This window comes from Amaranthus tricolor, chromosome 7 (genome assembly GCF_026212465.1).
Source record: "Amaranthus tricolor cultivar Red isolate AtriRed21 chromosome 7, ASM2621246v1, whole genome shotgun sequence".
Taxonomy (NCBI): domain Eukaryota; kingdom Viridiplantae; phylum Streptophyta; class Magnoliopsida; order Caryophyllales; family Amaranthaceae; genus Amaranthus; species Amaranthus tricolor.
In genome coordinates this window covers 19,983,846-19,997,843 of record NC_080053.1, presented here as the reverse complement: position 1 = coordinate 19,997,843, position 13,998 = coordinate 19,983,846, and the positions used below count along the sequence as shown (strand labels likewise).

Genomic DNA, 13,998 nt, shown 5'->3' with positions numbered 1-13,998 from the left:
AAATACTTGGGCTTTGCCATTGCATATAACTACATAAACATTATCAAACAAACAAAGCAACTGATATAAAATCAAGTATCGTGGGCTTTGCCATTGCCACTTGCTAGTGTGTTCTGCCACGTTATTCTTATCTATCTAACTGTAAGAATTTCTCCTTTTCACATGTTATGTATATGATCTTCCAAGTTTGCTTAATATGTTTTTTCATGAATTCTAACAAACTTCTACTTGTTTTATATAACTACATTAATATTTCAATGTACATGATTTATTAGTTTGTGTTTTTTTAAAAAAAATAAAATTAATCTAGCTCAATTTGTGTTTGTGGTGAGCAAAGTATATGGCTCCGAAAGAGAGACTCTCATGGAGTGAGCAAGATACTAAAAAATTCTTGGAGATTTGTATCCAATTAAAAGCAGGATCAAGTGGACGCAAAACAAATTGGGCCAAAATTGTTCAAGGTTTAAATGTAGCAACCGGAAAAAATTTTAATGATAAACAAGCTAGAAATAAGTATGATGACTTGAAAGCACAATTTAAAATATGGAATGAGATGGAATTGAAGTGGACTGGTCTTTCATTTGATCCCGAGAGTGGATGTCCACAAGTTGACCAAGATGATAGATGGGCTGGATTTGTGGAGGTAAAAAATACTTGAATGCTTGTTGATAAAATTAATTTAGGTGTTTATGAGGTAGTTATATTATTTTATTTGTGTAAACAGAAACATAAAGGCATACCTGCCAGATTCTTGAAGAAGCCTTTAGCTAATTTGGCATTGCTACGTAGTCTTTATAGTGGTTCTTTTGCAACTAGCAAATATAGTTATTCTCCTGGATGTGAGAGTGGTAAATCACTTTTAGGGGAAGGTGATGGAAATGATACCGAAGAAACTGGTGATAGTGATGATTGTTTTGAAACAGAATTTAGAGAGGAAAAGTGTGACTCTGGTCATGAAGTGAGCAAAAGTCCACCCACAACCAAGTCAAAGGGGAAACGTAAGAATGTAGGGAGTACAAGTAGCTCTAAAAAAGCTAAGACTGATATTGAGACTTGTTTAGAGATACTCAAAATGTCCATTTTATCTGGGTCACCATCTCTTGAAGTTTCTAAACACTCTCAAGTTGCTACAGCTCTAAATGATCTTAAGGAAGTCAAAGAAAAGGGTGAAGAGTTTATTTTTAAATGTATGCAATTCCTACGTGCAGGAGACAATGTTGACTATTTTCTACAATTGTTATCAAATCAACAAAAACTTATGTTCTTGAAGACGGCATTTGATATTAATCTACCTGAAGTAGAATGTGTCTCTACTTCTCCATAAATCTATTTTATAGCATCTTAATTTAGTTAGAGCCACTTTTGTATTAATCTAGTACTAGTTAGAGCAACTTTTGTATTAATCTTGTACTTAGCGATGCTAATTATCATATGGCTCTATAAAATTTATGTTTAATATTTAATAAATATATGTGATTGCATTGCTTTTACACTGTAGGATGGACATTGTACGAGTGCGAACATGTACCATGATCATTGCACTAGAAGAGTTAAAAAGACTGCTCACTCCACTCGAACGACGACCTTTGAGAGTCGGGGGAGAACCGGGTTGCGATTACATACATAGATTATTGAATATTCATCCTGATTTATGTAGGGAGCAATTAAGATTGGATAGAGACATATTTATTAAACTAGTCCAATACGTAGAGTATAAAGGCTGGCTATCGGATGGTAGATACATATCAGTCGCTGAGCAAATTGGAATTGCCTTATATATATTGGCTAAAGGGGCTTCATACCGCACAACAGCTGATAAGTTTCAGCATGGTCTAGCGACAATTAGCAAATACTTTAGAAAAGTATTACAAGCGCTGATTATGTTATCCACGGAGATTATTAAACCTTTCCAAGACTTGAATGATGTTCCAGATAAAATAGCAAACGACTCAAAATATTGGCCATTTTTTGAGGTACCTTCATTGCGTACTAGTGGCTATAAATTTTTATTCTTATTATCATTCTAATACATTAATATTTTTATTTAGCATTGTGTTGGAGCCTTGGACGGGACCCTTATTGAAGCAACTATATCAGATGAAAATGGTTTACCTTTCAGAGGACGCAAAGGGAATAAAACATGGAATGTTTTGGCTTCATGTTCGTTTGATAGACTTTTCACATTTGTCAATGTGGGGTTCGAAGGTAGTGGCCAAGGCATAACAGTATGGAGTCATAGTTTGTTTGAACCAAAATTTATGTTTCCACATCCACCTCCAGGTATTACATAACAATTTCATATTCATATAATCCATGTTTAAATATAAATGTCTAACTTTTGTTATAAATTTAGGAAAATACTATTTGGTCGATTCCGGATATCCTAACACTCTAGGATACCTCAGTCCAATAAAACATGATGATATTAGATATCATATGCCTCAGTTTCGTGTTGGTCCACCTCCTACAGGGATGCCTGAACATTTTAATTACAGACACTCATCCTTGCGTACGACAATTGAGAGATGCTTTGGAGTGCTAAAAAATCAATGGAAGATATTGAAAAATATGCCTAGTATGGAGATCAAATATCAGTTGGCTATTATGGTGTCAACATTTACGCTTCATAATTTTATTCGCCTACATCAATTAGGTATCCAAATATCAAGTGGGGTTAACATTGAACCAAGAAGTGATACCAACATGTTTAACAAAGAGCGCAAGAATGAAATGGATAGAATCCAACTAAATATAGCCAACGATATTTGGGCATCAATCCAAAGAGAAGCAGAAACATCGTAGTTTTTGATGTTTAATTTGTAGCATGTAATGTATGTATATTATTATTAGATGGAGAAACTATGTAATATGTAATATTAATAATAAGACATAATAATAATAATAATAATAATAATAATAATAATAATAATAATAACAACAACAACAACAACAACAACAACTACAACAACAACAAAAACAACAACAACAACAACAACAACAACAACAACAACAACAACAACAACAATAATAATAATAATAATAATAATAATAATAATAATAATTTAACTACTACTATTAATAACAAACTCAATGAAACCAAATCAAATCAGATCAGATCAGACCAGACCAGATCAGATCAGACCAGATCAGATCAGACCAGACCAGATCAGATCAGACCAGATCAGATCAGATCAGAAAGATTCAGATCAGATCAGAAAGATTCAGATCAGATCAGACTGAATCAAACCAGATCAGACCAGATCAGATCAGATCAAATCAGACCTTAGTAAATTCAGACCTTATCCAATCAGATCAGACGAAGAGAACAGGGCCTTAGTCCCATCAAATTTACATTATTTGTCATTTTTATCTGTCCCATTTAATTTGCATTATTTTTATTTTTTGACAATAACTCACCACTTTTTTTTAATCTCATCCATATATTTTCACTCTCTTTTAATTTCATCCACACAATTTATTCTCTCTCTTCGTTTATTACCATTATTCATTTTTTTAAAAAAACAAAAAAAATTTTTTAGTTCAAACTATATAGGACAAAGGGAGTAAACAAAATATTTCAATCAAATATCAACGAGTTGCTTCATAGAATGTGAATTTGCATCATTTGAGAGTGTTACTAAGGTGACTCTATTTTGATTGTAAAAAACTCTAATCAAGTACTCACAGTTAAAACTCTGCCCATGGCTAAAAAGATCATCACTAATTCCATAATTAGCAAAGTCTTCTTTTTTTGTTTCGATTGTAGTGAAAAAGGCATACTTGCATCTAGGGTCGTTCCTGACTATAGGTTAGATAGACATTTACCTAGGGCTCATAGTTAGAAAGGGCCCTAAAATTAGAAAATGCTAGTTAACGGAAGTGACACTTAAAAATTTACGATTGATGAGTAGTTCTTTTATCATTTAAGAATTATATGATACGTCTACATAGAGTACGCCTGTTATTCTTTCAAACATCCGTTAGTTCATAATCAACCCACCATAAGGAGGGCCCATTTCTTTTAGTTTGCCTAGAGCCTATACAATGTCATGAACGATACTGCTTGCATCGGACAAGTTATATACATACCAGTGTAGTAAGTTAGGAACTACAACCGACATGACTAAAGTTTCGATTCTTGAGTGGTTCAATCCAAATTTTAACCAAGTTATTGTTACATGTGACTTGTGAGCAAATAGTATATACAAATTCTTGTGTGAGATATCTCACTATAAGCCATTTTTCATATATGGATTGAATAACCGAACTTATACTATTATCAACATATACACTCCTCTTTTTAAGACTGACTCACAAAGAGTCGATCTCTCACAAGAGTAGCTCATTAGTAAATGCCCACCAATTAAAAAAAAAACGGAATAATAGATTTCAAGTCATTGGGCAAATATTTCAATGGCTATGTTGATCCATGTTTGACTATGCAAAGATGAATATTTTACTGTATAAACTCATTTGGTTCTATTACCAGAATCAAACACTTAAAAATGGGAGGATAATACAATGAGAATCTATGTATAACTTAATTTGTATACATGCCTAATAACCAAAGAATGATGCACCAACTGATACAATATGGTTCATCCGCGCTAGAGCCGCCACCATGATCACACTAACCCCGAAATAATGCTGCTGTCTGAGCTAAAAAGGTTGGGTAAATTGTGAACGTCATAGAGAGATCAGATTGCACAAATGGAATGAATACGAAATCAACGAGACTTTTTTTTAGCTTGTCTGAATGAGGATCTTGTAGAGAAGGGAAAGATGACCTCGCAAAGATTGTGGATGATCCCTTTGTCGTAAGCATTTTTCTTTACCACCACTTCTGCGTCTTTCAGAGGCGACCTTTTGAAGAAGGATTTCCATTTGCTTTCGGGAGGGGTGCTTTCAGGGGTTAGACCATTAATACTTGCCTTTAGCGCTGAGGCACTCGCTTTAGCTTCATTTATCTTCATTTGAAGGTTCCGATGATCTTGCCATTTGTATGTCTGGTCACGTTTAACAGAAATTCAAAAATAAAACACAAAAACAAACTCACTCAGACGCCTATAGTTGCACAATAGTATTTGTAACTATTGTAAGGCAGGCATACGACTCGAACATTTTTCCTTCATCCAAAGAACAATCTCAAAAAAAAGACCGATAAAAAATTAATACGAGTGTTTTTCCGCTTGTAAACAACTTAGTTTAGGATCACTGATAATTGCTTCTTCCGATATTGAACACTGTCACATGATTCATTAATCTCCTTGCGAATCACAAATAAAAAAAAGCGAATTATGGTCGGTTTTGGGCTATTTTACAATCATTTTGAGCGAATCGCGAATTAAAAAGCAAATTAACTAGCAAATTAAGTTACACTGGTATTGAACAAAGCACAGTATCTTGCGGGCCCTCTTTTAAGCATAAGCAAAATGTTCAATCTCAAATAAGGATACAGTAAAATCATTAAACAGAGATAATACCTCATTTGTGGTGGTATTTGTAAGACACAGTTTGGCGTGATAGCCGAAAAAGGCGGCCATGAGCATAGAGACAATGGCAAGAAACACCATCAGAAGTATTTGAGTGTTATAGGAGCTCAACAACCACTGTTCAAGAACCGATGTCGGAAAGAATTAGTGATATTCATTAGTAGACGAAAAGAAAAGGCATACATCTTGAAAATACAGAAAGTATGAAAGTAAATACTAAATAGACATCCAAATAGTTAAAAAAAAGAGGAATCCATAACTCAAATTCAGAAAAACAAATAGAAGAAACACCAACTCATCCTCAGGAATGTGACTCAGCCTATGCTCATGGTTTCCGGCATCGGAAATTTAAAATACCGATTGGAACGGTCGGTTTAGGGCTATTTTAGGGGCAGTTTGAGTAAATCGCGAATTCAAAAGGCTAATTAACTGGTGAATTATGCTGCACAATTCCATCGCCTTACATAGTTGCTTAAGGGATTAACATTTCATTCTCCCAGGCTGGCAAGTGATAAAAAGGTAACTATTGACCCCAGTAACACAAACAAGAGCGCAAATGTTGAAAATTTGCTTTCTCCAGGACCCTCCTTAGAAAACGAGAATTTTGCAACAATTTTTTTTTTTTAACCAGCAACGAAAACACTAGTTAACTACCGATGAAGTATATTAGTAATTATTGAAATCATACTAAGCATAAGGTGAGCTATGACTTGTTTACCTGGACGACATGTGGAGCTAACCCTTTAAAAGAATTCTCGACATTATAGTAAACTGTAACCACAAGGAAAAGAATAAAAAATCTTCAAAATCAAACAGACACAACGAGGTTCATCACTCAAGTTTTGGGGATACAATACCTACCTGTCAAAATGTGTATTACTTTCAACTCCTTTAACCGACTAGCAAGAATCAAAATAATCGCTACGGTTCCATATAAACAAAGACAGAAATGCCTGTAAGAGCACAGACATAATGAGAACAGAGAACAGGATGCTTTAAAGTTATAAGATCCAAATATTCTAAAGCAAAATTGTATAACAAAAAAAAGTAAAATCTGCTGAGGGAAGTGAACTCTTTCACAAATTGCGGGCAGCTATGCACGTAAAATACAAGTTCCAAATATACTAAAGCATTTTCTAATTGCTTACGAGTCTAGTGAACTAAATAAAATACATCATACTAGAGATATCCTATATTCGGCTCCAAATGGGTCCAACAACTTCATGCAAGAGAAATGATTTCTCTATGAGCAATAACACGTACACTGTTAGGTCGTGACAATTCATCACATAATCACCCACCCTGTAGGCCCACTCGTGTGGCCACACCCACGGGGCATCCGTGAGCTCGGGCCCACAAACTCGTTGGGTAATGAGCGTTGACTTGCATACACACTTGATGAGGTTCACTCTTCCCAAAAATCATATGGTATTAGAAGGATTACCCACTAAGCATCATATTCAAGTCCACAACCCACTATGTTAGTGACGTGGGATCTTCCTCACATGTGAAGTATTTCTAACATACACCCTCATTTTTTTCTCGTTTTTCTGTAAGTTGCAATGGTTGATTAATAAATCCCTTAACCCTCACATGGAATGGTCATGAGTAAAAAGAACAATGGGAGTAGGTACCTTGAAGATAAGCAACTATTGATTGAATATTGCATAATATAAAAGATGCCCTTATCTCCTAGCATTTGGATCATATTCATAAGATAACTCCACAAGGAAACTGAGTAGTGGCCATATACTCACCAGTAGAGAAAAGCCATGAAGTACCTAGTGTTTTTTTCTCCAATGCAATTATTCTGCAGGACAATAAACTAAATTTAACATATAAAGTTGAATACATCCCTTTGTAAAACATAAAAGGCCAATTGGAAGTACAAACCATCCATCCACAATGATGATCAAATCGAGCTACACAACGATTACACACATTGCAGTGCTTGGATCTTGCAGGTCTAAACCAGCCAGAGATGTTGTCAATTTACAATGAACGCAAGCTCCAAAGAAAACATCTAAAAGATAAGGTGGTATAACTCACTTCAGAATTTTGCAAGTAGAACATTCTCTCTCTGAAAATATAACATTATCATAGGGATAAACGGAGATATACTGGTATACGTTTTTGGCAGTCACGGTTCCAGGATCAGAAAAGCTCGTGAGCAAAAAAAGCACTACACCTACACCAACAGCCAATATGCTTATGTACCTGCATGAAATATGATACCAAAGAAAAATCTATAAAATCTAAAAGGAAAAAACATGCGAAAAAGTGAGAAAAAAGAAGTAAAACTCGTTACGTACAAGATTTTTCGATAGTCATACCTATGAACTTCACCCAAATAATAATTAGGGATGTAAGCAAATGAGGATGTCACAATAAAGTAATACGTTGTTGAAAGTATTCCGAGGTATATGATCTGCAAAAAAGGTGTAGATTAAAAAGATGCTATGTTTCCAAACTATACACACACAAATAAAGGCAAAATGCAACTAACACATACACTAAAGGCAAGGGTGGAAAAAAAACCACAAGCATAAAGCAAAGAAAGTGATAATAATGAGGGATCTCATAGTAATTTTTAATAGGAATTTAAACCTCTTGACAAATTTATCCATCACATATGTATTAACCTATGTTTGGATTAAAAATTAGGAGGGAAGGAAAGGAAAAGAAAGAGGGATACGTGAGGGAAAACCCCTTGATTGTTTAGGAGGGAAAGAAAAGGTAAAGGTAAAAGTAAAGGACGCTCCAGTATCCCGCACAAGGCAAGGTCCGGGTGGAGGGTTTTTATCCTGAAAGATGCGGACAAACCATACATATTTCCTTCAAGGAGGGAGTAAAGAGGATGCGTGCAGTCAAGAAACCCCCTGTGATACCCCGGATTTAGCATGAAAAAGGATTGATAGACTACTCATATCAACAAGGTGCATCTTCTTTTCATGGGAGCCCATTTGCTAAGAACTCCACAGTTAAGCGTGCTTGGTCGGGAGCAATCTTAGGATGGGTGACCTCCTGGGAAGTTTTCCCGTGCGCGCACGAGTGAGGCCAAAGTGCGCTGGAAAGACTTGTGTTGGTCTGTGGGGTCAGGCTACAGTCTCCATGAGTAGTAACCGGCGGTTCGAGAGGCCGGGGTGTTACACCCCCTAGCTGATACCTGCGCCCAGTAGGGGTCGAACCCCAAACCTTCTGCTCAACTTGCAGATGCTCTATCCATTGAGCCACAAGCGCTTTTGGTGAGGGAAAAAAAGGGGATGAAAAAATTTTCAAATGTATCCCCTCTCCTTTTCTAATTCATTTTTCGATTTTTTCTTTTTTCTTGATCTTCTTTTTCATTTCTTTTTTCTTTTTTCTATAGATTATATCCTATTTCTTTTAACCATATGACATTGTAAATTGCCCGTCATACAACAATCAATGAGACCATTATCAATAATGTTTTGAAATACTATAGGCCAAGCATTCAAAAAAAACACCAATCATAGCCAGCAAATTGGTGTTTTTAAAAAGTTACCTAACAATTTAAAACACCAGGTGAAGCTAATCCAAGGACCCTTAACCATATATCTAGCACCAGAAAAATTAAATTCTCTTCCTTTAAGGTGTAATTGTCGAGCCTCCGAAAGATTCAGAGAATCCTTCTCTCACCGACTTTACATTATCTAATATTGAATTTGGAAATTCTATTTGTTTTGCTAACTAAGATGGTTATTTTTATTTAATATACTTTATTCTTATTTTTTGAGCTATATAGAACTATTTTTTCATTTTTGTAAAATAAATGTCTCAATTTTAAAATTGTTAAAGCAGTCATACATGAACAAATAAAAAGTGAAAACCAAAGACATGTTGTCCTCACAACACCAATTAAATATGATAAGCTAACCTAATTTTACAAACTTTCCTCAAACTAAGTAATTGTTCTAGCTGCCTTAGCCCCTAAGGGGAATCCTAGCCTACCAAATAAATGTTTCAACCGTAAAACATAATGTCTTGGTGGAAAAAGTGAGCAAACCATAAAGGACTTCAAGAGCTTCGTAGAAAATCAGTTGATCAACACCATGGTACCTACACCGATAATTGAGATGAAAACTCAAATATCAAGGGAGTACCATGAGACGAAACATCAAAAACCACAGTGACCTCATAATTCTCCTTATCATGGTAAAGTTCCATATTTGAAGATCTCAAGCATTGAAGAGGAGCTCGGAGTAGCATGAATCGGAGAAAGATAAGTAATAGATAGAACATACATGAATAAAGGTATTCCCAGTAGATCTCCACAATCTAAGGTGATGACCATTGACCACTACCCATTGCCAGATCTTGCACCTTGCAAGATGAGGAGATAAACACAATAGAGAAACAGTTTTCTATTGGCAAGCAAAGTTAATGTTTTTGCAGCACAATAAGTATCCATCCATTTTTGAGAAGTTTTGTTTTCGCTTTAGATGGATAACACAAAAGGAAAATTCCAATCAGGATCGTCTTTGACATTTTGGAGGCCCTAGGCAAAATCGTATAATGAGGTCCTTAAAGAAGACTGGTACAATTATAACATTAGTGAGATATTTATCTATACTCTAGTACAATTATACCGTATAAATAAATAAATAAATACTACCACATAATACCATTACTACAAATTATACCATTCGGATTTTCATTTGAAAACAAACAAATCATAAAATTAAAATTAAGAGAAGCTCTAAAATTTTATTTGCCCCAAACAATAATTGGTAGTATATAATTTAAAAGAATAACAACTATATAACTTAAATATAATAATGAAATTTAGACTAGTTATAATATATACTTCTATATATTTTTATTCCTACATTACAGCTAAATATAATAATGAAATTCGTTGTTACAAAACCAGGAAGATAGATTAAATATAATAATGGAATCCTTTTAGTAATCATATACTTCTTATTAATATAGCTTGAGGATGAGAACTCAGGATTATCCCAAAATCTTTATGCAAATGAAGCGGTAAAAATTGGACTTACAATCAACAACAAATCCCAACAGCTCAAAAATGAGGTGTCAAATCCCAACTGTTGAAGTTATTACGGTACAATTTCCCATTTTCCATCTTCCTCTAATTTTTGAGCTTTGTGTCTTCTAATTTTTGGGCCCCAAACTTAATCTTAGACTTTTTGATGTACTCACTTAGAGGCCCCCTTCTATCCTTGTTTTCTGATTTTTATAATGGGGCCCTGGGCGGTAGCCCTTTGGGCCTACCTTCTGGGTCAGGCCTGATTCCAATACAACTTTTGAATTCTCAAACCTTTTATCATTTTCAACCGACACAAAAAATTCCAAGCACTTTTCACTCACCATAATCCCTAAACCACAAAACTACCCTCAAACTTTCTCTTATTTGCAATAGTCTCTTGAGTGAGTATATTCACACACATTTTACATACAACCCATATACATGCATTCATTCATTCCATTGCATACAATTCATCTATTCACACACATTTTTTGTACGATTCGCTATGAAATAATAATAGAAAGCTGCCTAAGTCAATATAATATCATCCACGGCTACGTCAGTCAATAACATACTCCAATTTAGCTTTGTTTCTACTTTTATTACTTGAAAAGAAACTACCAATACAAGAAGTGAAGTCTTCTCCCAGAATGATAAAAGTCATAATGCCTTAGGCCTTATGACATAGTGTAAAATCTGGTTCTCCTTAAACTCTTTTGGCCCTGAAGAAAATAATTGACTCTTTTGGTGTATGGGAAGCATTATACCCAATGCCCACACCATTCCACAGCCAACCATAGATTCCAATAATAGCAACAAACAAATAGTAAAACTTATATTTTTTGCAAGATGATTTCTACGACTTGACCAAAAGAATTACGATATTTTCAACTTTACAAGAAGTATCAAACAACGTAAAGTTAGGCAAAAACCCTCAAAATAAAACAATAGGATAGATATGCAAAAAGTAAGAGGTCGTGAAGAACCCTTTACCAAGATGTGAATCGGCCTACCAATGAAAACTTGTGAAGACTTCAAGGTACTACAATCGAACAAAAGGAAGAAATTGGTAAACTAATGCTAGCTTCCATTCTTCAAAAGACAACTCACCCCTAACGCAACAGACTCTCAACTTTTCAGCATTTCAGATTCACTCCATGGGAATAAAAACCTTATATATGCAAGACTTCAAAGACTGAAGTGGAAGCTGAGGAGTCCTCAAAAAGCACAACGAACTTTACGCTTCAACCTTTCTTCAAATTCTATCATAGAGTGTTCAAGTTCTTCATCCTAATCTCTATGATTATCTCCCCAACAAACTAAAGCTCCAAATCTAACATTTGTTGCTTATCAATGGCCTCAACCAACATTGTAAATTGAGAAAGCATCCTCTATACTTCTAGTTACTTTCACTTTGCTTCGCTTATTAGAAAGCAAATTTTATCTTAGATCAAATAGCTCAAAACATTTCATTGCATTCACAATTCTTTAACCTTTTGGGTACACTTTACTCATAATTCTACATTGTTAAAAATCAAAATAGCTAGAATTACAACATGAGTATCACATACACAAGAAATTCCAAACACCAATGAGGAGGGGCACCAAAAAATGCACAAAAACAGCATCTCTCCGAATTCAACAAACCAATAACAGAAGAAACATACTTATAAAAGACAACAAGTAAACAATAACCAACACTCAAATCTCCTATAGCAAGATTTTAATATGCTTTAATGGGTAAACTAATAAAAATAAAAATCTGAAATTAAAGCATCAATCTTTATTAATACAGAAACAACTATTCCAATATAATCAAGATCTAACTTCAAAAAAGATCGCCCAGCTCAACCAAACGAAAGTTTATGATCAACACCCACGATTCTCTGCTGTAAAAAAATCCATCAGCTAAAATTTGAAAACAAATTACAAATTTCCCAATAAAAATAACAAAATTACCTGAAGTGTAGGATTAGAACGATAACAGCAGTAATACTCAACAGATAAAACTGCATTCATGGCTCGATCTCCACAAACCCACCCCACAAATTTCCTGAAACAATTCAACAACAAATTAAAGATTCAATTTTTTATCCGAACCCATGAAAAATAATCGAAAGGAGGAACAGAAATTACAAGAAATATTCATAGGCACCAAAAGTGATGAAATTGTGAATGCGTTCAATGAAAGTGCCCTGAAAAATTGGCCATTGCCCACAAATAAAGGAGACTAATATTAACATTGTGATTATGCCATGGCATACTAAAGCCCATTGAACTGCCATTTTTCCTTATTGAAGGGTAAATCACAGAGAGAATTTAGATTTGAGTGAAATTGGAGGCAAGTACGTTGTTTGGACAGTAAAGACTTTTGACCTTTGAGGGTTGGGAAATGGAAATGGAAATGGAAAAGTAAAACGAAGAAACTTCATTGTCAAGGACTTCTATTATTGGTTACTCTTAAGATTCATCATTCTGTAATTGGTTGGAAGATCTGTTGTGTTATTCAAGGTTTTTTTGTATAGAAAATAGGAATATTATTATTTTTTTTTAATAGAATTTACGAATTTTAGAGTTAAGTTTTGATTATGATTTTTTATCGACTTATGAAAAACATATTTATAGGAGTTTTGATAGATTCGTTTCAATATATATTTTCTAAATATTAACTTATTAGAATTTTTAAAAACTTGCAATTTAAATTATTTGACTTTTAAGTTTGTATTGGGATCTTGAATGATTTGTGTTTGAAAAAAAAAAAAATTCAACTTTGGTGTTCTCTAAATTTTAATTCCCAAAATGTGTTCTTTTACGTAAGGAGTTTTACTAAGCTAAAATATTTGGTTCGAAAATCCTATCCTAACAATTAACTTAATATATTGTGGTCATGTTGTTATTTATCTTGTATTTATTTTCTGATATTTTTGGATCTCTATGAATAAAAATATTATTGAGTGACTTGTATAATCACAAAACTGTCAATCGGATCTATGGTAAACGGTTGATGTTACTATGCTATTTCAATAAGAATATTAAAATATGTTATGTTGATGTTTAATTTGTTAGTCAATCTCAATTTATCAATTGACTTTGTTATGCAATTCATCAATTGTCACTAAACAAATTACACTTTATTATGTATTGTTAATGCACTCACAGTTTATTGTGATTGACAGTAAACAAAGAAGATGGTAGCATTCACATCCAATTGCTACTACTTTTTTTTTATCAAAATTTTCAATTTTTTTAACAAAAGATCAGAAGGATAATGCTATCTTCATTTAGAGATAGCCTTGGACATTGCATATTTGTTAAACTGTTATATTTGTTTTTTAGAGAATGTTTGTTATATTTGATGATGGTAAATGTGGATTTTTACTCGGTTTGACATGTTTTTTTGGCTTTAGACATGGTAAAGTCACACAAGTTCTATGGTGGCCTTAACCAATTTACAAACTAAGTATAGTAGTTTCGACAAACATCCTTATTGATTTT

The 13,998-nt window shown here is 34.0% G+C and overlaps 2 protein-coding genes across 3 annotated transcripts; one reads left to right on the top strand and one right to left on the bottom strand.

Moving 5' to 3' along the window:
• On the top strand, positions 1-2,852 carry LOC130818950 (uncharacterized). Of its 2 annotated transcripts, XM_057685233.1 has the most exons (4): positions 35-141; positions 1,499-1,973; positions 2,049-2,280; positions 2,354-2,852. In XM_057685233.1, exons 2-4 carry the CDS (start codon positions 1,500-1,502, stop codon positions 2,800-2,802), a joined length of 1,155 nt encoding a protein of 384 aa, XP_057541216.1. In that variant the 5' UTR covers positions 35-141; position 1,499; the 3' UTR covers positions 2,803-2,852. The 2 variants fall into 2 exon arrangements, with proteins under 2 accessions (XP_057541217.1, XP_057541216.1); XM_057685234.1 differs by lacking the exons at positions 1,499-1,973; positions 2,049-2,280; positions 2,354-2,852 and adding exons at positions 338-643; positions 725-1,424 and having other exon boundaries at positions 1-141.
• A 1,511-nt stretch (positions 2,853-4,363) lies between these two features.
• On the bottom strand, positions 4,364-13,008 carry LOC130818949 (probable protein S-acyltransferase 17). Its single transcript, XM_057685232.1, has 10 exons — positions 12,640-13,008; positions 12,463-12,556; positions 7,826-7,920; positions 7,542-7,709; positions 7,386-7,458; positions 7,250-7,302; positions 6,354-6,445; positions 6,211-6,263; positions 5,484-5,609; positions 4,364-5,006 (listed from the first exon to the last, which is right to left on the bottom strand). Exons 1-10 carry the CDS (start codon positions 12,786-12,788, stop codon positions 4,728-4,730), a joined length of 1,182 nt encoding a protein of 393 aa, XP_057541215.1. The 5' UTR covers positions 12,789-13,008; the 3' UTR covers positions 4,364-4,727.
• Between the last annotated feature and the right edge of the window lie 990 nt (positions 13,009-13,998).

Coding starts and splice junctions, on each gene's coding strand:
- LOC130818949 (XM_057685232.1), bottom strand. CDS start 12,788: ATGGCAGTTCAATGGGCTTTAGTATGCCATGGCATAATCACAATGTTA. Junction 7,303..7,385: donor ATCATCATTGTGGATGGATG/GTTTGTACTTCC, acceptor ATTGTCCTGCAG/AATAATTGCATTGGAGAAAA. Junction 6,446..7,249: donor TTCATGGCTTTTCTCTACTG/GTGAGTATATGG, acceptor GTGCTCTTACAG/GCATTTCTGTCTTTGTTTAT.
- LOC130818950 (XM_057685233.1), top strand. CDS start 1,500: ATGGACATTGTACGAGTGCGAACATGTACCATGATCATTGCACTAGAA. Junction 1,974..2,048: donor AATATTGGCCATTTTTTGAG/GTACCTTCATTG, acceptor ATTTTTATTTAG/CATTGTGTTGGAGCCTTGGA. Junction 2,281..2,353: donor GTTTCCACATCCACCTCCAG/GTATTACATAAC, acceptor TTATAAATTTAG/GAAAATACTATTTGGTCGAT.